We start from the raw sequence: 24,648 nt of genomic DNA, 5'->3' as shown, positions 1-24,648 counted from the left end.
GTGAGAGTGGAACCGATACCGGGCCATGTGTACACTACTTGCCGGCTTGAGATGCTCACTGATCAGCTGGCTGAGCTCTTTGAAGGACTTGTCCGCTGGCTTTTGGGGTGCGAGCAGGTCTTTCATCAGCGCATATGTCTGTGGACCACAGCTGGTCAGTAGATGCGCCCTCCACTTGTCAGCCGTTGCCTCTCCCAGCCAGTCCTTTGTGACAAAGCTCTGCTGGAATCTTTCCACAAAGTTGTCCCAGGCCTCACCCACACAGTAGCGTTCCTCTGTGCCACCGGCGGCCATTCTCATGGTTCGGTGATTCCCGATTCTCGCGCCAGATGTAGTGAGTCTACACCTTGTTACAAACTCACACAAAGCATGGATATATGAGACACGGTCACTCTGTGACCTTCACTTTATTTCCAGGACTGAAGAGTGCTGATCTTGGGTGGGACCTCCCCTTTTATACCTGGAAGCCCAGGTGAGGAGCTCACTCCCTGTGGTCAGGGTGTGCATTACAAGGGTATAGGTACAGTATGCATGAGTTAGTTACATACTTATAGTCATTGCAAGATGGTGAAATACATGACACTAAATATCTTACATTTCTTGATTTTTCTCATTATTGCCTTATGTTAATATCACTTCTGCTATTTAACTATCTCTTGTTTTCCAATTAAGCATGTTACAGGTCAGTCTATTTCTTTTGTCGTGAGTTGTGTGTCTGTGTTTTTCCTTTACCTTCCTGTTGTTCTGTTCCTTTTTAAATGCTGTTCATCTGTAATATCCTCCAATTTTGACAGTGTCCACACCTGAAACCTTAACTCATCTGTTCTCTCTAGTGATACTGTCTGACCTGCTCAGTGTTTCCAGCATTTTCAGCTTTTGTTTTACTCTTACTATACTTGTTCTTAAGGTTCAACAGCCTGTAAACACAGGGCAATAACGAAAACACTTAAAATAAAACCTGACTCACTTTTATTCTGGAATCACACCTGAATAGATAACATTACAGCAGAAAGAACATACAGAAGACAAACACAAGCCCAACACCACCACAAGAAATGATCGCTTAATGCCGTTTATATTCAAAATTCGGGCTATGATAAACTCCATTTTTTAAATATTGGTTGTGGTCAAATATTTCTCTATGATGCTTGTAACTTTCTTCACCACGTTTGACTGCTTCCATCTTTGCAGGAGAATTGAAGCATATAGTCAAGTCACACAGGAGAAGCTGTGTCTGCACTGAAATGGAAACAAGATATCAAAAATATTAAGCATCTGATAGGAGAATGATATCAATTCAGTAGGTTAGCATAAAGTTGTGTTTATTCATTTTGATTGTGAAAAATACCAATGGTTATTTGTGCTTGTAGTTCTGATTTTTATTGTTACTATTTTGAATACTTTCAACAGAATTCTGGAAACTCTAAATTTTCAGTAACAATGAAAATATGTAATTCTTTTTTATTTTTGAGATTTTATTGAATAAAGTATTTACGACAACAACTTTCATTTATATAGCACCTTTAACGTAGTCCCAAAGCTCTTCACAGCAGTCTTATGAGTTTTTTAAAAAATTGACATCGAACCGTATAAGTAAAAATTAGCGCAGGTGACCAAAAGCTTGGTCAAAGAGGTATGTTTTAAGGAGGGTTTTAAAAGAGGAAAGAGAGTTAAAGAGTTGGCGAGGTTTCTGCAGGGAGTTCCAGAACTTGGAGCCGAGGCCACAGAAGGCACGGCCACCAATGGTTGAGCGATTATAATCAGGGATGCTCAAGAAGGAAGAATTAGAGGAGAGCAGCCATCTCGGGGTTTGTGGGGCTGGAGGAGATTCTAGAGATAGGGAGGGGCGAGGCCATGGAGGGATTTGAAAATAAGGATGAGAATTTTGAAATAGAGGCGTTGCTTAACTGGAAGCCAATGTAGGTCAGCGAACACAGGGGTGAGGGATGACCTGGACTTGGTGTGAGTTAGGACACGGGCAGCCGAGTTATGGGAAGCACATATTCAATTGTGACAGTCTAGTGTAAGGACAAGGTCATCCTTTGCCATCCAGTGTAAAACACAGAAGTATGTCTATTGTGTGATAGCACTGGAATGGCTGTTATCATGGATAACTGGACCATGCTACAGAAGGGTAACAACAGGCCCTCGGTTAACTCTTTGGGTTCAATTTTCCCCAGTGCTGCTTTTTAGCGTATTGCCAGAGTTATGCCCATTTTTTTTGGCCCTAACTACACCAAAAAAATAACTTGCAAGTTTCCCCTTTCTATTTTTTGAAATTGGCGCCGCGCAGCCTGTCCTTTAGCTTCAAAGGGTGGAGCCTAATGTCTGCGCCGAAAAAAATGATGCCCTCCCCTTCTGCGCAGGCGCGAAAAAAAAGGAAGTTTTTGACTTGACTGCTATGGGTATGCATGCCCAGTACAGCTCCCGGTCTGCATTCGGCCATTTTTAAATAGCCTGTAATTCTCAGTGGAAAAATCGGATCTGCAATACAAGGAGCAACGCGGCTGAAAAGACCAAGAATTTCTCACAGGATGAAGTGGAGACACGAGTTACTGTAATTGAAGCCAGATGGCACGAGCTGGACACCCAGCAGAGGTCACCTAAAAGTTCCTCTGGAATCAACTTGCAGAAGATTACTATGCAATGGTGACCACCCCGAGGTCTGGAGACCAGTGCAAAAAAGTGGCAGGACTTTGGTCAAGTAGTAAGTGTAAGTAATATTTTCATTTATTCACTGTAATTGCAATTGTAAATGTGACCATCTGTATATGTTCCAGCCAGCAGAAAGACACCCCCTCTAAAAAGTTATATGTTCACATTTGCAGAGGAAGATGGCACACAACAAAGGGGTAAGAACTCGAACAGGAGGAGGCCCGGCAAATCTGCACCCACTGACACCCTTCAAAGAGAGGGTCGCTGCTTTGATGGGCCTTGCCTAGAGTAAAGCAACCACCACTGCACAAGCTGGGCCCACACTCTGGCTTTGCTAAAAATTAATTACTGCACGAGCTAGCTATGCTTCAGTTCATGGGAATGTCTCCGTCAGCTACGCTTTGGTTCATACAATGTGCTATCATTCATCATGGTCCTTTAAATGAGCCTGCTGCCTGCGCTGTGTGAGCCTACTCATGCCATCCTGCCCCCTCCTCTGCTGCTAACCATTTGTCTGTTCTGTTATATTTTATCGAACTTGAGGCCAATCTTATCAAGGCTGAAGCCAATGCAGAAGAAGATTCAGATGCGGACGAGCCTGAAGAGGAGAATATTTTCCAATCCCATCTTCCAGACCAAGAGCATGGTGGTGAGTGGGGGGGGGGCAGGGGGAGGGGATGGATGAAGCCTCCACTGTTGTACTCACTCTGGAGGAGGTGCAGGTGCCGCCCATTGAAGTGCAAAGCCCTTTCCTTAGTGGTATGAGTGTTGGGACATTCCACGGATTCTCACACTCCGAGGCTGGGGATTCCAGTGGGGTGCAGCGAGGCACACCCAGGGCTTCACTGTCCAAGGCTGCGGGTCCCAGTGGGATGCAGTGAGCCACACCCAGGATGAGGAGGGGAAGGAGAGCTCGACAACGCTCTACTCAGGTACAGGATCTAACAGATATGGTTCAGATGATGGCAATGAGTGTGGAGAACATTGACCTTACACGATCACTCCTGGGCACCATCCGTGGGGGGATGATGAGGTATCGGGACTGTCGGGAGAAGTAACAATACTCTCAAAAGAAATGGAAACACTGTCCGGGCACATGAGGGAGGGAATGTGGCAGGCAGCTGATACAATGTCGGTGCACATGAGGGAGGGAATGTCGCAAGTAGTTGATATTGTCGGTGAACGTGAGGGAGGGAATGTCGCAAGTAGTTGAGACACTATTGGTGAACATGAGGGAGAGAATGTTGCAGGTAGTTGAGCCACTGTCAGGGCATATGACGGAGGGAATGTCGGAGTTAGCTGCTGCAATAAGGGAACGCATCCAGACCCCGCGCCTATTGACAGAATCAACTGCCACTCCCACTCCATTCCCCAGACCAGCCTCTGAAGAGGCCCAAACCGGGCCTTCCACATAACCGCCTGCCCACACCCCCCATCAAGAAGTGCGCATTACTCGAGATGTTCGAAAGAATAAGCTTGGTACCAACCCGAGAAACACTGTGCCACCACCTGCGGGCAGGGGTGGAGTCAACAAGACTAAACGCAGTGGGCGGTCTTAGAATAACATGGAGGAGAGATGGATGCTGCCTTTCTTTGCTGCTGCTGTTGTTATTATTATTGTTGTTACTGTTGTAACTGTTCCCAAATTAAAAGTTTTTTCTAAGTTATGTAAATTTAGAAGTTTAAAAGTTTGTAAGTGATCTTACCTAAAAACTTCAAAGTTTGATACAAGAATATTTTTATTTAAATTAAGTGCAAACAAGTGTTAAACCTTTGAATAAAATATATTTTATATTATAACTGAATCATTTCCATTATTTGTTCCATTATTAACACAACTTTTTGAACTAAAGAATAATCATTTCCATTATTTGTTCCATTAACAAAACACAAAATTACAGAACAGGTACAAATGGTAAACATGGTCCATTTGGAATAGTTGCCGCTGAGCCTTCAGGCAGCAAACGTTTACGGATGAGCTGCTGGCACAAGGCTCGAGCAATCGTTAAAAGGGCACGACGGCCCACCCTCCTCCGCCATCATGCTCCGGGTGCAGGTAGTTGCATGGCTTCCTCGTTCTCCTCCTCCTCGTCATCTGCCTCTTCCTCCTCATCATCAGCCACTATCACCTCAGGTTGGTCTTCGACTACCAGCTGCTGTGTCCTCACGATGGCTAAGTTATGCAGCATGCAGCACACAACAGTGAACTGACCGACAATGTCAGGGGAGTATTGCAAGTAACCTCCGGAATAGTCCAGGCATCGGAAACGCTGCTTCAAGATGCCAATGGTCCTCTCTATTATGCTGCGCATCATAATGTGCGACATGTTGTATTCCCAGTCAGCTTCCGTCCGGGTTACGCATAGCGGCGTCATGAGCCAGGTGGCGAGGCTGTACCCTTTGTCTCCCAGCAACCAGCTCTGCCCTTCTGGCTGCTGCTGAAACATGGAAGATATAACACTCTCGCGTTCGGATGAACGCATCATGGGTGTTCCCAAGGTATCTCGCATCAACAGACGTGATGCGATGCATGTCGTCACACATGAGCTGCACATTAACACTTTTCTGTTCCTATACATCTCGGAATCCTACAACGGTGCTCGCAAGGCAATGTGGGTATACTCAATGCAGCTCTGTACCTTTGGGAAGCCAGCAATCTAGAAGCCCACAACCCTTTCACGCATTGCCTGGGCGGTCATGGGGAACTTTATGTAGTCATTCCTCCGGGCATATAGTGCAGCTGTCACCTGCCGATTGCAGATATGTGTTGCATGTTGAAAAATGGAGCACACATCCCCGGTTGTGGCCTGGAATGATCCAGATGCATAAAATGAATGTGCAACTGTAACCTTCACTTCAACTGACAAAGAAGTCCTCCTGACGCTTCTAGGTTGCAGGTCTGCTTTTATCAACTCACAGATCTCGATTATAACTTCTTTGCGGAAATGCGACCTTCTCACACAGTCTGCATCACTCAGGTGCAGGTATGAACTCCTGTCTTGATATACCAAATGTAGGTAAGGCTTCCTGCCTATCATCCTACGTGCTCTGAGGGATGATGTCGAATCAATCGTCTCCTACACAGCACCATCATGTAGAAGGCTTGCACGAGGTATGGCATTGTCAATATTGCCCCCATAATTAAATTGTACCTTTGCAAGAAGCTCAAAACAGCAGGACAAGGAGTTGAAGTTTCTCTACTCTCTCTTCCCAAGGTTGTTGCCCTAGTCTGGTCTGCGTATGCGCAATAAGCTTGCTTAGAACGGGAAGCTAGGCATTCAAACAAGGACATTTTGGGCAACCAAGTGAATCGGCCCCCGCCCCCCAGGCTTCTTTTGAAGCTGCTGCATTGTGTAAGGCTTCTCATTCCTTCAGTTCGGCTTCCACCCCGCATTGCCCCCACCGAGCTTCTTTTGAAACCGAGCTCAGAGTGTCCATGCAAAGGAACCATTCTGCTGGCCGACGCTCCGAACCTCGAGCCCGGTGAGGAGACGTTCGGTGGTGATGTAGCACTTTGAAAAAAATCTAAAATTAAAGAATTGCATTAGAGTTCCACTTTCTCCCTTTTAATTTTGAAAAAAATTAAGCTTCATGATGCAGATTTAATGTCTTCTTGACTCCCTCCAAAACTTCGCATAGAAATAATGGCGTCTTTCTGCGCCAATTTTTTTTATTTGCGCTGGTTTTTCTTAAGTGCCCAGAGGTTTTTTGGGAGTGGTCACATACGCCATCCTAGGAGAAATGTAAGTTGGCCAAACTTGCATAAATCTGAAAAACTGGTGCAGACATCAGGTTACGCCCCCATGACGTAAAAAAAACAAACCTAAAAAAATCGTAACTAACTTGCTGGTGCACAAACTTTGGGGAAACTTGGATATTTTAATTTAGGCCAAAAAAAGCGGCACGCGCCAAAATAACAGCGCAGCTAATTGGGGAAAATTGAGCCCTTTGTTCACATTGTGGCTTTGAAATTATGTTTGTTGCATGTAAACTAATTTAACAGACCCCTAAGTAATTTATAGTGGACAAAAGAATTTAATCTTTGGTCTGCTAATATTTTAAGAATCCAGCATGGACTGGTTGAGCCGAATGGTCCGTTTCTGTGCTGTATATCCTATGTAATATCCTATGTAATCCTAACATCCAGGTGCATGTGGATCCCAGAAATAATTTTCTTCTCTATTTCCCATCTTTCTTACAAGAGGTAATTAATAAGAACAGCAAAACTTGAAATGAGTTTTTTCAGTTAACAGAAGAATCACTTTTTAAACTATTTTTAAGCACTAACAATTTGTAATTTGGGGGCTAGAAAATTAGTTTACAAAAAAAATGTTGTTGTTGACCAAAGCCACAACAAAAAGGAATACCATTTGGAAGCATTCCTTAACTTTCCTTGTAGTATATACTATCTACAGGATGCACTGAAGCAACTCACCAAGCACACTCCAACAGCAGCTACAAGTTCATGAACTCGATCACCAAGGACATGAGCATCAAGATCGTGGGAATATCATCACCTCTAAGTCACACACTAAACTGACTATCCTTCATTGTCACTGAGTCAAAATTCTGGACTTCCTTACCCAAAACCATTGTGGAAGCATCATCAGCACAAGGATTGCAGCAGTTCAACAAGGCCCACCACTACCTTCTCCAGGCAACTGGGAATGAGCAATAAATGTGTCCTTAAGAACAACATTTAAAAAATACACTGCAACTTTGTAAGAAAGTATATAAATGAATATAATTTCCTATATCAATTAGGGGAACAATTATTATTTGGGAGCTGCTATCAATTAGAATAAGTCGAAATCCTTTTTAGTTTATATAGATTGTCTGAGATCCCGGACAACACTGAACTAGCAGAAGCCCTAGTGAAATTCATTGTTTGATATCAATTTTCAAGATGCATAGGAAAGGGTAGACAGATCCACAGCTTTGCAGAAAAAGACCCATAAACTATTCATCAGATGAAAATAGGGCTATCGCCTACTAATACTTCTAGGTCAGTCTATTTTGCTACTCAATATGGAAAATCTGCCTCAAGCATGGTTGGTTTGTGGATTCATTGTGACCTCCCACTGAATGCATCGTGTTAGAAGCTTGCATGGGGAGCAGATTTCCCTGTGCTACCTATCATCCCTGTTGGATGCAGTTATTTGTAGATATTAGGCGAGGATTGAATTGGGCTCGACTGTGATGCGCTCCTGTAATTAAATATCCTGCTGGCATTTACTAATTCGGATCACACGTAAATACTTGCGCCTTGGGCTAGATAATGGAAGGCAACTGATGTCTGTACAAGCAGTCAACAACTTCAAGAGAGGTGGACGGAAGGGTGAATATTGATAGAAAAAGAGAAAAAATTCAAGCATAAAAAATGCTATTTAAATGAGAATCTATCAATTAATGACACATCTCACCCAGTAATATGCACAGTGATTCTATATCCTATATAATTTGCCGTCTTAAATTTAATTTAACAAATCAATTGTTTTGTTAAATATATCATAGTTACCATATAGTTGATCCATATCTTCTAACATTGTACCCAAGTATTTAATAGTTTCCTTAAGTATTTTCTGGTGTTCAGCCATGCAATAATTACTCGCTGGGTCCTTGTGCAACTAATTCAACAAAAAAATACAAATTACTACCAAAAAAACGAATCCAATTATTTTGACTAATGATCATCAATCTTATGAATTTAATGAGAAAAGTGAAATCCTGAATATTATAAACGAGATGGAGGATTCTCAAATTTTCAACTGTGCATCTGTGAGCCAGACTGAAATCCAAGTAAAAATGGCCTGATTTAATTCAACCATTATTTTAAATAGTTAAACTTTGCATTATAAAGGCTTTATTGAGTTATTTTATTCAATTTGCCACTCAGAATAAGGATCTTTTATTAACAGAGCATTCAGACTTCACATGTTTACTGTAATAGGAAACTGCAAATAATTTACACCAATCAGAACTAGATTATAAAACTGGGTATGAAGACCCAAACTGACTCTAATCAGAGTGGAATGAGATCATCTCCTCTACTGCTTAGGAAGGATGTTGTGAATGGTATTCCAGGATATCTGTGTTGTAGCCACTCTTACTGACTACAAATATCAATGCACTGAACTCATCATCATAAGCAGTCCCTCGAAATCGAGGAAGACTTGCTTCCACTCTAAAAGTGAGTTCTAAGGTGACTGTACAGTCCATTACGGGAATTAGTCTCTGTCACAGGTGGGACAGACAGTGATTGAAGGAAAGGGTGGGTGGGGAGTCTGGTTTGCCGCACGCTCTTTCCGCTGCCTGCGCTTGGTTTCTGCATGCTCTCGGCGATGAGACTCTAGGTGCTCTACGTCCTCTCAGATGCTCTTCCTCTACATAGGGTGGCCTTGGGCCAGGGATTCCCAGGTGTCGGTGGGGATGTTGCATTTTATTGAGGAGGTTTTAGAAACATAGAAAATAGGTGCAGGAGTAGGCCAGTCAGCCATTTGAGCCTGCACCACCATTCAATAAGATCAAGGCTGATCATTCACCTCAGTACCCCTTTCCTGCTTTCTCTCCATACCCCTTGAACCCTTTAGCCGTAAGGGCCATATCTAACTCCCTCTTGAATATATCCAATGAACTGGCATCAACAACTCTTTGCGGTAGGGAATTCCATAGGTTAACAACTCTCTGGGTGAAGAAGTTTCTCCTCATCTCAGTCCTAAATGGCTTACCCCTTATCCTTAGACTATGTCCCCTGGTTCTGGACTTCCCCACCATCGGGAACATTCTTCCTGCATCTAACCTGTCCAGTCCCGTCAGAATTTTATATGTTTCTATGAGATCCCCTCTCCTCCTTCTAAACTCCAGTGAATACAGGCCCAGTCGATCCAGTCTCTCCTCATATGTCAGTCCTGCCATCCCGGGAATCAGTCTGGTGAACCTTCGCTGCACTCCCTCATAGCAAGAACGTCCTTCCTCAGATTAGGAGACCAAGACTGAACACAATATTCCAGGTGAGGCCTCACTAAGGCCCTGTACAACTGCAGTGAGACTTCCCTGCTCCTACACTCAAATCCCCTAGCTATGAAGGCCAACATACCATTTGCCTTCTTCACCGCCTGCTGTACCTGCATGCCAACTTTCAATGACTGATGTACCATGACACCCAGGTCTCGTTGCACCTCCCCTTTTCCTAATCTGCCGCCATTCAGATAATATTCTGCCTTCACGTTTTTGCCACCAAAGTGGATAACCTCACATTTATCCACATTATACTGCATCTGCCATGCATTTGCCCAATCACCTAACCTGTCCAAGTCACCCTGCAGCCTCTTAGCGTCCTCCTCACAGCGCACACCACCACCCAGCTTAGTGCCATCTGCAAACTTGGAGAAACTGCACTCAATTCCTTCATCTAAATTATTAATGTATATTGTAAATAGCTGGGGTCCCAGCACTGAGCCCTGCGGCACCCCACTAGTCACTGTCTGTCATTCTGAAAAGGACCTATTTATCCCGACTCTCTGCTTCCTGTCTGCCAACCAGTTCTCTATCCACGTCAGTACAGTACCGCCAATACCATGTGCTTTAATTTTGCACACCAATCTCTTGTGTGGGACCTTGTCAAAAGCCTTTTGAAAGTCCAAATACACCACATCCACTGGCTCTCCCTTGTCCACTCTACCAGTTACATCCTCAAAAATTTCTCGAAGATTTGTCAAGCATGATTTCCCTTTCATAAATCCATGCTGATTGGACCAATCCGGTCACTGCTTTCCAAATGCGCTGCTATTTCATCTTTAATAATTGATTCCAACATTTTCCCCACTACTGATGTCAGGCTAACCGGTCTATAATTCTCCGTTTCCTCTCTCCGTCCTTTTTTAAAAAGTGGTGTTACATTAGCTACCCTCCAGTCCATAGGAACTGATCCAGAGTCGATAGACTGTTGGAAAATGACCACCAATACTTCCAATATTTCTAGGGCCACTTCCTTAAGTACTCTCGGATGCAGACTATCAGGCCCCGGGGTTTTATCGGCCTTCAATCCCATCAATTTCCCTAACACAATTTCCTGCCTATTAAGGATTTCCTTCAGTTCCTCCTTCTCACTAGACCCTCGGTCCCCTCGTATTTCCGGAAGGTTATTTGTGTCTTTCTTCGTGAAGACAGAACCAAAGTATTTGTTCAACTGCCATTTCTGTGTTGCCCATTATAATTTCACCTGAATCTGACTGCAAGGGACCTATGTTTGTCTTCACTAATCTTTTCTCGTCACATATCTATAGAAGCTTTTGCAGTCAGTTTTTATGTTCCCAGCAAGCTTCCTCTCATACTCTATTTTCCCCCACCTAATTAAGCCCTTTGTCCTCCTCTGCTGAATTACACAATTCTCCAGTCCTCAGGTTTGCTGCTTTTTCTGGCCAATTTATATGCCTCTTCCTTGGATTTAACACTATCCCTAATTTCCCTTGTTAGCCACGGTTGAGCCACCCTCCCAGTTTTATTTTTACGCCAGACAGGGATGCACAATTGTTGAAGTTCATCCATGTGATCTTTAAATGTCTGCCATTGCCTATCCACCGTCAACCTTTTAAGTATCATTCGCCAGTCTATCCTAGCCAATTCACGTCTCATACCATCGAAGTTACCTTGCCTTAAGTTCAGGACCCTAGTTTCCGAATTAACTGTGTCACTCTCCATCTTAATAAGGAATTCTACCATATTATGGTCACTCTTCCCCAAGGGGCCTCGCACAAGATTGCTAATGAGTCCCTTCTCATTACACATCACCCAGTCTAGGATGGCCAGTCCTCTAATTGGTTCCTCAACATATTGGTCTAGAAAACCATCCCTAATTCACTCCAGGAAATTCTCCTCCACCGCAAACCTACCAGTTTGGTTAGCCCAATCAATATGTAGATTAAAGTCGCCCATGATAACTGCTGTACTTTTAGTGCACGCATCCCTAATTTATTGTTTGATGCTGTCCCCAAACTCACTACTACTGTTTGGTGGTCTGTACACAACTCCCACTAGCGTTTTCTGCTCTTTGGTATTCCGTAGCTCCACCCATACTCATTCCACATCATGCAAGCTCATGTCCTTCCTTACTATTGCGTTAAATTCCTCTTTAACCAGCAACGCCACCCCACCTCCTTTTCCTTTCTGTCTATCCCTCCTGAATGTTGAATAACCCTGGATGTTGATTTCCCAGTCTTGGTTACTCTGGAGCCATGTCTCCGTGATGCCAATTACATCATATCCATTAACAGCTATCTGCGCAGTTAATTCGTCCATCTTATTACGAATTTCCTCTGCCCACCTCGAGCCCGCTTGCCAGATAGGAGGTCAGAGTAGAGCACTTGCTTTGGGAGTCTCATGTCGGGCATGCGGCCCGCCCAACGGAGCTGGTCAAGTGTGGTCAGTGCTTCGATGCTGGGGATATTGGCCTGATCGAGAAAACTCATGTTGTGCGTCTATCCTTCCAGTGGATTTGGAGGATCTTGCCGAGGCAGCACTGGTGGTATTTCTCCAGCGCTTTGAAATGTCTACTGTATATGGTCCATGTCTCTGAGCCATATAGGAGGGCGGGTATTACTACTGCCCTGTAGACCATAAGCTTGGTGCCAGATTTGAGGTCCTGGTTTTCCTCAGGCGACCGAAGGTTGCACTGGCATACTGGAGGCAGTGTTGGACCTCGTTGTTGATGTCTGCCCTTGCTGATAGTAGGCTCCTGAGGTATGGAAAATGGTCCACATTGTTGTCCAAGGCTGTGCTGTGAATTTTGATGACTGAGGAGCAGTGCTGTGTGGAGGACCTTTGTCTTACGGATGTTTAGTGTAAGGCCTATGCTTTCATATGCCTCGGTGAAGATGTTGACGATGGCTTGAAGTTCGTCCTCTGAATGCATGTCGACACAAGCGTCGTCCGCGTACTGTAGCTCAATGACAAAGGATGGGACGACCTTGGATTTAGCCTGGAGGCGATAAAGGTTGAACAGATTCACATTGGTTCTATAGTTTAGTTCCACTCCAGCGAGGAGCTTGTTGAGAGTGAGGTGGAGCATTGCAGCAAGGAAGATCGAGAAGAGCATTGGCACGATGACGCAGCCCTGCTTGACCCGGTCTGGATGTGGATTGGGTCTGTTAGTCAGGATCACGGCTTGCATGTCGTTGTTGAGCAGGCAGAGGGTGACAAACTTTTGGGGGTAGCCAAAATGGAGAACGCTCCATAGTCCCTCACAGTTGACAGTGTCAAAGACCTTTATGAGGTCAAAGGAGGCCATGTACAAGGGTTGGTGCTATTCCCTGCATTTCTCTTGTAGTTGTTGCACGGTGAAGATCATGTCCGTTGTATCCCTTAGTGGATGAAATCTACATTGTGACTCAGAGGAGCTCTTCAGCCACAGGGAGAAGACAGTTGAGGATTCTTGTGATGACTTTCCCAGTGGCTGACAGCAGGGAGATTCCTCTGTATTTGCCGCAGTTGGGCTTGTCCCCTTTTTTGAAGATGGTCACGATTACGGCATCACTGAGATCTCCCGGCATGCTCTCCTCTTTCCAGATAAGAGATGAGAACATGCATTTGTGGCAATAGTGCTTCTCCGCCATACTTTAGTGCCTCAGTGGGGATTCCATCTGCTCCTGATGCCTTGTTGTTCTTGAGCTGATGGATGGTCTTTTCTACCTCATGCAGGGCTGGGGTTTTGCTGAGATGGTGGTGGTAGCATGCTGCGGGATGGAGTCGAAGACACTCAAGTTGAAGGCAAAGTCTCCATTAAGGAGATATTCAAAGTGCTCCTTCCAGCAGGCCCTGATTGCCTCAGTGTCCTTAATGAGTGTCTCCTCATTCTTGGCTAGCAGTGGGGTGGGGCCTTGGGCCGTAGGTGGACTTAACTATGGTGAAGCATCCTCATACGTCAACTAAAGAATGGTGAGAACAATATTGATATTTATGGATGAAATCAAATTGAGGAATATGGCATATTGTGATGAGACCTATAAAAACTGTAGGAAGACATAGATAGGATAATAGAATGGCCAGAAAGTTATTAGATCTAGTTCAATGTAGAGAAATGTGAAGTAATGCATTTTGGAAGGAAGTAGAGAAAGGATGTACACTTTAAATGGTAAGAATGTAAATTGATCATAGGAGCATTGGAACCTTGCTGTGCAGGTGCACAGATTACAAAGACATCAAAAGATCTTTCGGATGAGACGTTAAACCAACGCTCTGTCTGCTCTCTCAGGTGGATGTAAAAGATCCCATGGCACTATTCGAAGAAGAGCAGGGGAGTTATCTCTGGTGTCCTTGCCAATATTTATCCCCCAATCAACATAACAAAAACAGATTATCTGGTCATCATCAAATTCCTGTTTGTGGGACCTTGCTGTGCGCAAATTGGCTGCCGCATTTCTTGCATGACAACAGTGACTACTCTTCAAAAATGAGTGCTTCATTGGCTGTAAAGAGCTTTGAGATATTGGGTGATCGTGAAAGGCACTATATAAAAGAAAGTATTTTGTAATGTGAGGCTTATAATACAACAGGGAGGCAATGTTGAACTTGCACAATAAAGAACTTGCATTGACATGATGCCTTTCACATCTTCAGAACACCCCAAAATATTTCATAGCCAATAAACTACCTTTGAAGTATTGTCACTGTTGTTCTATAGACATGTGTGGCAGCCAATCTGTGCACAAAGCACCACAAATAGTAAATTAAATAAAAGACCTGTTATCCTGCGTTGGTGGAGGAAACCAGGAAAATCTCATGTTCCCCTTTGAAAGTGTAACATATGGAACATTTTATGTCCAAGCAGCTCTCAGTTTACCATCTCTCCTGGAAGACAGCAGCTCTGACAATGCAGCATCAGTGCTATATTAACTGCTGAAGCCATCGATTGAAGTTGTTCAACCCACAACCTTCTGACTCAAAGGTGAAAGTGCAACTGTTTATATATATAAACTTATATATACACTCTGTACAGCCACCAGAGGGCTCATTCCTTGGAGTCCCAAGGGATCCCATAATCCCTTGGGTGCACAGGTATTTAAGGAGGCCTCGCAGGTTGGAGAGGCACTTTGGAGACCTGCAATAAAAGACTAAGGTCACACTTTACTTTGAGCTCACAGTGTTCCGTCTGACTCTTTCTCCATATGTAACAGCAACCACCTAGCCAAGCTGACACTAATAACATCTCTACAATTGGAGTTTTGGGTATCCCATTTATAAGTATATAAAAGTTCTGGAAAAGGCAGTGTAGATTCATTAAACTGTTTTCAGGGATGAGGAATTACAGGTATGCAGAGAAATTTCAGAAATTAGGACTTTTTTCCACTGGAACTCAAAAGATTGATTAGTGACTTGATAAAATTCTTCAAGATTATGAAGGGTTATAGTATGGAAAATAGTGTTGAATTGTTTTCATTGGTCATTGAGATGGCAAAGTGGTTGGAATAGGGAATGTTTTGCCACAAACTATAGTTTAATCAGAGATGATAAATACCTTTACAAGAGACTTCAATAGTTACTTCAAAAAGTAATATTGAGGGTATGTGACAAGTGGAAGAGTGGGATTAGACTAGATGGATCATGTAGACAAATATCAGTAGTCTGCTTCTGTGCCATTCAATGATTCTACTACATTTTGTAATTAGTAATTTCAGGTTAGCTGTGCATCATTTGTTTGACACTTTGATATATTTGCAATCCCAAGGGTAGTTGTACTTATAATACAGAATAGTGTGTCTACACATGGGAGAGATTTTCTGACCCAGACGTGAACTAGTAGAGAAGTTATGCAATTGTAAAACCTTCAGATTTGTTTGGAGGCAAGTCATGATCAGACTTCCATAATATTTTTTTGGTAGAATGAGACGAGGCAATATAAACTAAAGGGTAGAATCCTAAAGGGGTGCATGAACAGAGACCTAAGGGTATATGTGCACAAATCATTGAAGGTGGCAGGACAGATTAAGAAAGCGGTTCAAAGAGCTTACGAGATCCTAGGTTTCATAGATAGAGGTATAGAATACAAAAGCATGGAAATTATGAAGAACCTGTATAAAACACTGGTTCGGCCTCAACTGGAGTATTGTGTGCAATTCTGGGCACCAAACGTTAGGAAGGGTGTGAAGGCCTTAGAGAGGGTGCAGAAAAGATTTACGAAAATTATTACAGGGTTGAGGGACTTCAGTTACATGGATAGTCTGGAGAAGCTGGCGTTGTTCTCCTTAGAGCAGAGAAGATTGAGAGGAGATTTGATAGAGGTGTTCAAAATCATGAGGGGTCTGGACAGAGTAGATGGAGAGAAACCGTTCTCATTGACAGAAGGGTCGAGAACCAGAGGTGATTGCCAAAAGAACCAAGGCGACATAAGAAAAACCTTTTTTATGCAGCGAGTTGTTGGGTTCCGGAATGCACTGCCTGAAAGGGTGGTGGAGGCAGACTCAATCACAGCTTTCAAAAGGGAGTTGGATAAGCATCTGAAAGAAACAAATTTGCAAGGCTATTGAGAAAGGGCGGGGAAGTGGTACTAGCGAAAGTGCTCTGGCAGAGAGCCGGCATGGGCTCGACTGGCCAAATGGCCTTCTTCTGTGCTGTAACCATTCTATGATTCTATGGCCTATTTTATTATCAAGGAAGTGAGCTCCTGGGGTTTGTAATGCCTGTATTAGGCACTCATGAATTCACTTACAACCTTGCTGGGAAGCTACACTTTACTTTTCTTGCTGATCAATGTATTTGCATAACACAAATCCATGTATTCACATATTCTGTTGCTTTCACAATAAACACATTATTTATGGATTTCTTCTTCACAATATAAACTTTTCCCAGGTCAAAGTGGCACATAAGCACTGATAATGGACTTGCACAGAAGGATCATGCATCTACTAACCCCTCAGTTGTTTTGAAGAGATAGCATTCCTGCGACTTAGTATAGTTGTTCAACAGGTGAAGGTTAAGGAAGCAGGAAGCTTCTCCTACCCCAAACCCGCACCAACTTGAGATTGCATGGTTTTATCATCCTTTGTATTTTCACTCACCAATGCATGCAATGAAATACAAGAAGGTATGCCAGTCAATTCTAATGGAACTCATTTTGCATTCGATTCAACCACGATTATCTATCTATATCTTCATATTTAGTTTCTCTAGATCTACAACATGGGCAATCTCAGCAGGCCGAAGAGCCAAACCTTCCAAGTACTTGACACACAACAGGCAATGTCTCTCAGTCCTACCACCCAAGGCCAGTTCAAATGCATCAAACCCAGAGAATTGTGTAGTGACAGTGATGAGGGTACGCCAGATGATTCACAAAGAACAGTGAGCAGGAGATGATGGTTAAGGAGGAGGTGCAGGAAACTGCTGTCTGAAAGGCCAACTTGAATTCTCCTTCATCTGATGAGCCAAGAGATCCAGACCTCACAGGGGCTGTTTTAAAAAGGTTACTTTCTGAGCACTATAAAGTCAGTGGACACTGTGGTTATCAACCTGGGACAGCTGAAGGATATTGTGGAGGAGGCCACAGGCAGTACCTGTACAAGGATGCTAGACACACTGCAGTGTAACCTGCAGTATGTGGCAACTCCAAGTAACTCTGCAGTGGAGACACCGCAGGACCAGGCCACCATTCTACAACATGCTCTCTTGTCTTGTTTCCAGACACTGGCAGATCAGATTGACAGATCACATAGGTGCCATCAGGTCTGCTACCAGAATCTCCCACCATTCCACTGACTGTACACATGGCAGAGAGCAGAGAGAACCAGGAAACGGTTGCATCTGTGAATGTAGTGCAGTGATTAGCATCCATTTCAAACCCAGTTCAAGCAGATAGTGAGCCACCTCAGTCCAAAGAGGGTCTAACTGGCAATGAGCACACAGCCACTTCAGGTACTGGAAATACAGAGAAAGAGTGATCAATAATATTCCAGAGTACATAAATCATAGTTCCACTAAAGAAAAGCATGATAATACACAACAGAAAGGAACACACAAAGTACTTAGTATGCACCTACAGACAGCAGGCTCAGAAAAGTACATGTCGTCCTCCATGGACTCACATAATTGGTTGGACAGTGTGAAATGGGTGGAGAATCTTCCATTTGGATATATGCTTCATTCAGTCGGACTGTTGAATTCCTGCTGTACTTCTGACCATCAACCCTCACTTTATGCTGCTAAATAGTGGTAATATTTCGGTCTCCGCTATTTCTGGACTGTTGTCCCATTCATACGGCTTTAAATACACTTCCCAACTCCCCAAAATTGCTTTCACAAAGAAAAATATAGAGACAAATAAATAAACATTAGTAAAGCTTTGCTTTTAATATTAATAAAATAAATTATAAATGTAAGCTCAATACAAAACATTGATATATACTACCCAAGCATTAAAGCGACTGGCAGCTCCACTAAGCAGAGTAACACTCTGAACAATAGACATATTAATCAAACATTATGGCCCACGTAACCTAACTTTAAAACATTACAATTATTCTTCGTGTCAAACTGTTTATGTTTCTGACTCATTTTCTTTGGGTTCGGTCAGTATTTCTTTGTAGTCCTTTGCTACTGACTCTTTGCAGCTCAGATATGCTTCATTTAATCGGATTATTGATTTCACGACAGAGGGGTCTGTACGGATGGTAACCATGTCATAGGTCATACAAGTTGCTTGTACTAGAAAATGTTAATGCATAATTTAATTAGAAAAGCATAAAAAGGGAATCCTCATCTAATACTGCAGTTTCCTTAACTTGTGCAAAATAAATGATAATTACTACTGCACAATTTGCAGTAATGTTTTCAATCTTCATTTTTTTTAACGTAATTATAAAAAGTCACAAGCCACTTTTTTTCTGAGTACTTGTTTTATCTGTACAGATATTAATATTTTCCCTCACATATTTAATTATTTTTATCTTCCTCTTCAGATCCTTACACCACACACCAACAAGCATGTTTTCTGAATATAAGTAAAACAAACTGCTTATTCATATCATGATAGCCAGATAAGTCATTTGGTTAAGAGTCAGACTCAGTGCCAGAAAATCTTGGGTTTGGATCCTGATAGGGTTCACTCAGCCTTTCAACCTTTCTAGGTGGATAAAATTAGAAACTTGTTTTAGACGTTGGAAGAACAAAAAAGTGCTTACCACACAGTTGCAGTCTGTTGGTTTTGCAATTAAAACCATGGCAACAATATAAGTTCTGGCAGAAGGTGCAAAGACCTCTGGAGTGTTAAGAAATGGAAACAGTACCAATTTTGTCTCGATACCAATGTGGACAGTAGCAGAGATGAAAGTGAAGACACATGCATTTGAAGTACTCCTGCTTCCAAGCTAGTATTGAAGGAGTTATATCATCACAAACACATAGGGAATCTTCAAGAAATTTTGGAACATTTTATAGCAAAAATATTTCATAAATGGACACGAACTACTGCCAATGAAATAAAGTAGTTGCGCATGCGCTTGGTAGGGGGATGGGGAAAGAAGATCGTGGCCGACCACCAGAGGATCGGGGCTGGCCTCAGCATCATTGCTGGGGGGTGTTGGTGGATGATTGGAGGCTTTGTGAGGGGGTCTCCACTCAAGAAGGGGGTGGCGGGGGAAGATAGGCAGGAATCCTAGATTCAGGAGGTTGGTGTAAAGGCACTTATCTCCTGGATCTAGCAGTTCCCGCCGGGTTTCACGAATTGTGTAAAACCTGTCCACATGTAGTTAACAACTTGCATTTATATAGCACCTTTAACATAGTAATTCGTCCCAAGATTCTTCACAGGAGTTATATAATACAAAAAATGTGATACTGAGCTACATAAGGAGATATTAAGGCAGGTGATTAAAAGCTTGGCCAAAGAGGTATGTTTTAAGGAGCAAAGAAAGGTAGAGAGGTTTAAGCAGGGAATTCCAGAGTTTAGGGCCTAGGCAACAGAAGGTACAGCCACCAATGGTTGAGCAATTATAATCCGGGATGCTCAAGAGGGCAGAATTGGAGGAGCGCAGATATCTTGGGGGATTGTGGGGCTGAAGGAGATTACAGATAAAGGGAGGAGTGAGGCCATGGAGGGATTTGAAAACAAAGATGAGAATTTTGAAATCAAGGCATTACTTAACCGGGAGCCAATGTAGGAGTTAGGACACGGGCAGTTCGAAAGAAGAGGCTTCCAGCCTCATTATAATATTTAAATTGATGTCCCGCCCTCTGGGAGCGGGTGGTCGCCTGCCCCCGTTAAAACTGGAAGTGGGTGGGTTGTCGGGAATCCAATTTTTTACAATTCAACTATCCCCACGTTTCAAACCAACACGGTTTTTAGGTTAAAATTCCCCTCTTAGTGTTCAATTTTTTTATATATACAAGTGATGAAAGTGAGCAAATTGGAGCAGCGGAAAATAATGTGGGATAAGGAAGGAGGTAGCGGATGAAGCCAGTGCACATAGTGCTGACCTAGAAGAATACTAAAATGGTGGCAGTGATGCAAGTGCTTCCATCTGTCAAAAGCTGATGAAAGGACAGGGTAGGAGTTTGAGGAAGTGCCATGCATAGCAAAAAAAGGAACATTTTGGATTAAAAAGATACGTTAGAGACAGAAAAAGGAAAGGGTCTGCAGCAATGTTCCCTCTAATTATTTTTGGGCCACGCGGCACCTTTAACAGGCTGCGCGGTACATCAACATTTTTTACCTTTACAAGCCGGTAAGCCGGCTGCACGGGACCTCCAGAGTGCACCCGTGCAACTTAACGAGAACACTGGTCAGCAGTGGTGAGGAACGGGAGAGTGATGGAATAAATTTGTCCATTAACTAATCAGCTGAAAATGTGACGCAGAAAATCTGCCAAGGGTAATTAAGCAATAGCATGGTATGAGAAAGCAAATGCACAGTAGATCTAGTTATGTTTATTAGTTATAAATGCAGTTAACAGCAAAATGCATGGTTCTGCTGCTGTAATTCTTGCCTTCCAGCACTTGGTGGTGTTATAGCTAAACACAATACTGGAATACATTTTACTGTTACACCCAAATCTCAGCAGTGCTGTGCAGAAACAAAGGCCTGTCATTTATGGTCAGTGACAAAGCACTATTTGCCACTGGCCCCGAATTAAGCTTCCGACAAAGATCTTGCGATCACTGTGTCGAGAAGTTTGTTTCTTCCGATGCATAATTGAAATCAACGCAAGTAAATGGGGAATCCCAAACGTGATCTGCTGTGACATCAACAAGCTGTCTAAGCAGCCAATTATAAAGCAGCATTCTGAGACAGCAAACCAGGAAGTGGGTAAGCTCCTTTGTTTCTAACATTTAAAAAATGTTAGAGAGAGCAAAACAAAGATTAGGGCTTTCACATGGGGAAAAGGCAATCCTGAAATGAACAAACTTTTTTGAAGTTTCTTAAAAATTTAAATTATTAAAATGGATAACCTTTGTTTAACAGTCAATATGTTGTTAAAACCATAGTTACACTTAATGCAAAAAGGTCTAACTTTTAATAGGGTATTTAACAGCGGTATTATGCAGAAGAGATGAGATTTTTGTCAGTTTCTATGATTTGATAGATTACACTGATTGCCGACTGTTGGGGTGGGGAGAGGGGCACAGCGCAGTCAGTGTCGGACCAGTGACTGACTGACTGTTACTTTAGGATTGGTGCATTAGGAGGCGCGTGCGCTACATCCTGAGGCTGAAGTCAATTCCAGTAACAGTAAATGCTGTTCATTCACTTATTATCCACCGCAAATTCTGGGCCAAACAACTTGCATTTATAGGGCACTTGCCGCATCCTAAAGCACTTCATAGCCAATTAATTACTTTTGAAGTGCTGCCATTGTTATGCGGACAAGCATTGCAGCTAATTTGCATACAACCAAAGTGCAACAAACAGTTTGTAAAATGAATGACCAGTTAATCGGTTTGTAGTGTTGCTGGTTCAAAGAATGTTGCTCAACCCGAGGAATATCCTGCTCTTCTTCAAATAGTGCTATGGGATCATTTATGTCCACCTTAACAACGCATGGCTCAACATCTCATTCAAAACACAAGACAGTAACCCCAAAGGAAAGCAATGAAATGTCAGTGTAAATGATGTGGGTTTCAAGAGAAGTAGCAGCAGGGATAGTGGGTGCATTGGTTGTAATTTACCAAAATTCCCTGATTCTGGGGAAGTCCCAGCAGATTGGAAAACTGCAAATGTAACGCCACTATTTAAAAAAGGAGGCAGACAAAAAGCAGTATACGATAGACCGGTTAGCCTAACATCTGTGATTGGGAAAATGTTGGAATCCATTATTAAAGAAGCAGTAGCAGGACATTTGGAAAAGCAAAATGCAGTCAGGCAGAGTCAGCATGGATTTATGAAGGGGAAGTCATGTTTGACAAATTTGCTGGAATTCTTTAAGGATGTAACGAACAGGGTGGATAAAGGGTAACCAGTGGATGTGGTGTATTTGGACTTCCAGAAGGTATTTGACAAGGTGCCACATAAAAGGTTACTGCACAAGATAAAAGTTCACAGGGTTGCGGGTAATATATTAGCATGGAGAGAGGATTGGCTAACTAACAGAAAGCAGAGAGTTGGGATAAATGGTTCATTCTCAGGTTGGCAATCAGTAACTAGTGGGGTGCTGCAGGGATCAGTGCTGGGAGCCCAACTATTTACAATCTATATTTACGACTTGGAAGAAGGGACTGAGTGTAATGTAGCCAAGTTTGCTGACGATACAAAGATGGGAGGAAAAGCAATGTGTGAGGACACAAAAAACCTGCTAAAGGATATAAACAAGCAAAGTGAGTCGGCAAAAATTTGGCAGATGGGAGTATAATGTGGAAAGTGTGAGGTTATGCACTTTGGCAGAAAAAAAAAATCAAAGAGCAAGTTATTATTTAAATGGAGAAATATTGCAAAGTGCTGCAGTACAGCAGGACCTGGGGGTTCTGGTTCATGAAACGCAAAACGTTAGTATGCAGGTACAGCAAAGTGATCAGGAAGGCCAATGGAATTGTGGCCTTTATTGCAAAGGAGATGGAGTATAAAAGCACAGAAGTTTTGCTAGTTATACAGAGGCCACATCTAGAATACTGCGTACAGTTTTGGTTTCCATATTTAAGAAAGGATATACTTGCTTTGGAGGCAGTTCAGAGAAGGATCACCAAGTTGATTCCAGAGATGAGGGGGTTGACTTATGAGGAAAGGTTGAGTAGGTTGGGCCTCTACTCATTGGAATTCAGAAGAATGAGAGGTGATCTTATCGAAATGTATAAGATTATGAGGGGGCGTGACAAGGTGAATGGGAAACAAGAACTAGGGGGCATAATCTTAGAATAAGGGGCCGCCGATGAGGAGGAATTTCTTCTCTGAGGGTTGTAAATCTGTGGAATTCGCTGCCTCATCGAGAGCTGTGGAAGCTGGGTCACTGAATAATTTTAAGACAGAGATAGACAGTTTCTTAACCGATAAGGGAATAAGAGGTTATGGGGAGCGGATAGGGAAATGGACCTGAGTCCATGATCGGATCAGCCATGATCGTATTAAATGGCAGAGCAGGCTCGAGCGGCCGTATGGCCTACTCCTGCTCCTATTTGGCATGTTCTTATGTGCTTAAGTCCTGGACTGAGGCTTGTATCTACAACCAAGAATGTTACCAAATGAGCTGACACTTTTCCTGAAGCTCTGGTACTATAATAATATTAATGGCGGTTACAGTGTCACTCAGACAAGAATTTGTATTTTGTTGGGAAATAGTGAAAATGGATAAACTTATCAATATTGTGGAGTGGGACATTTTTCCATGTTTGGAGTGTATTATTTATATCAAGGGCTATAAATAGTAAAAGGGTAGTAAGAGGAGGGTTTGGGCCGATTAGGGACCAAAAAGTAGACCTACGCATGGAGGCAGAGGGTATGGCTGAGGTAATAAATGAGTAATTAGCATCTGTTTTCACCAAGGAAGAAGATGCTGCCATTGACATAGTGAAGGAGTTGGTAGTGGAGACACTTGATAGGGTAAAAATTGATAAAAAAGAGAAGGTACTAGAATGGCTGGCTGTACTTAAAAGTAGATAAATCACCAGGAACGGATGGGATGCATCCTAGGATGCTGAGGGTGGAAATCGCAGAGGTACTGGCAATTTCATATTCCAAACCTCCATAAATATGGGGGTGGTGCTAGACTGGAGAATTGCAAATGTTACACCATTGTTCAAAAAAGGTGTAAAGATAAGCCCAGCAACTACAGCCCAGTCAGTTTAACCTCGGTAGTGGGGAAGCTTTTAGAAACAGTGATCCGGGACAAAATTAACAGTCACTTGGATAGGGGTGGATTAATTAAGGAAATCCAGCATGGATTTGTTAAAAGGCAAATCGTGTTTAACCAACTTGATCGAGTTTTTTGATGAGGTAACAGAGATGGCTGGTGACAGTAATGCAGTTGACGTAGTGTACATGGACTTCCAAATGGCGTTTGACCAAGTGCCGACTTGCCAGCAAAATTGAAGCCCATGGAATAAAAAGGGACATGGCAGCATGGATATGAAATTGACTTCGTGACAGGAAAGAGAGAGTAGTGGCGAACGGTTGTTTTTTGGACTGGAGGAAGTTATACAGTGGTGTTCCCCCAGGGGTCAGTTCTAGGACTGCTGCTTTCCTCAATATATATTAATGGACATGGGTGAACAGGGCACAATTTCAAAATTTGCAGATGACACAAAACTTGGAAGTATAGTGTATAGTCAAGAGAGGAGTGATAGACTTCAAGAGGACATATAGACAGGCTTGTGAAATGTGCAGACACGTGGCAGATGAAATTTAACCGGAGAAATATGTGATGCATTTTGGTATAAAGAATGATGGGATAAACTAAAGTGTACAATCCTAAAGGGGGTGCACAAACAGAGATCTGGGGGTATGTGTATATAAATCATTGAAGGTGGCAAGGCAGGTTGAGAAAGCCATTAAAAAGGCTTATGGAATCCTGGGCTTCA

At 42.9% G+C, this 24,648-nt stretch overlaps 1 protein-coding gene across 4 annotated transcripts in view; it reads right to left on the bottom strand.

Moving 5' to 3' along the window:
- Positions 1–376: 376 nt before the first annotated feature.
- The window catches only part of syce3 (synaptonemal complex central element protein 3), a 51,427-nt gene continuing 27,155 nt past the window's right edge, over positions 377–24,648 (bottom strand). For 3 of the 4 annotated variants that reach the window (XR_011592920.1, XR_011592921.1, XM_070877303.1), the window contains 2 exons: positions 8,174–8,282; positions 377–1,239 (listed from right to left, as the gene is read on the bottom strand). Coding sequence is in view for 2 of the 4 variants with exons in the window: in XM_070877303.1 (XP_070733404.1) it covers positions 1,064–1,239; positions 8,174–8,282 (285 nt within the window). In the remaining 2 variants the exon portion in view is untranslated. Of the gene's footprint in view, positions 1,240–8,173; positions 8,283–17,974; positions 18,352–24,648 lie in introns of those variants that run through there. The other variant, XM_070877304.1, reaches the window with a different exon arrangement.

Source organism: Pristiophorus japonicus, chromosome 4 (assembly GCF_044704955.1).
Source record: "Pristiophorus japonicus isolate sPriJap1 chromosome 4, sPriJap1.hap1, whole genome shotgun sequence".
Classification (NCBI taxonomy): Eukaryota; Metazoa; Chordata; class Chondrichthyes; family Pristiophoridae; genus Pristiophorus; species Pristiophorus japonicus.
Note: the sequence above shows the minus strand (reverse complement) of the source record. Positions and strands in the feature narration are given on the sequence as shown.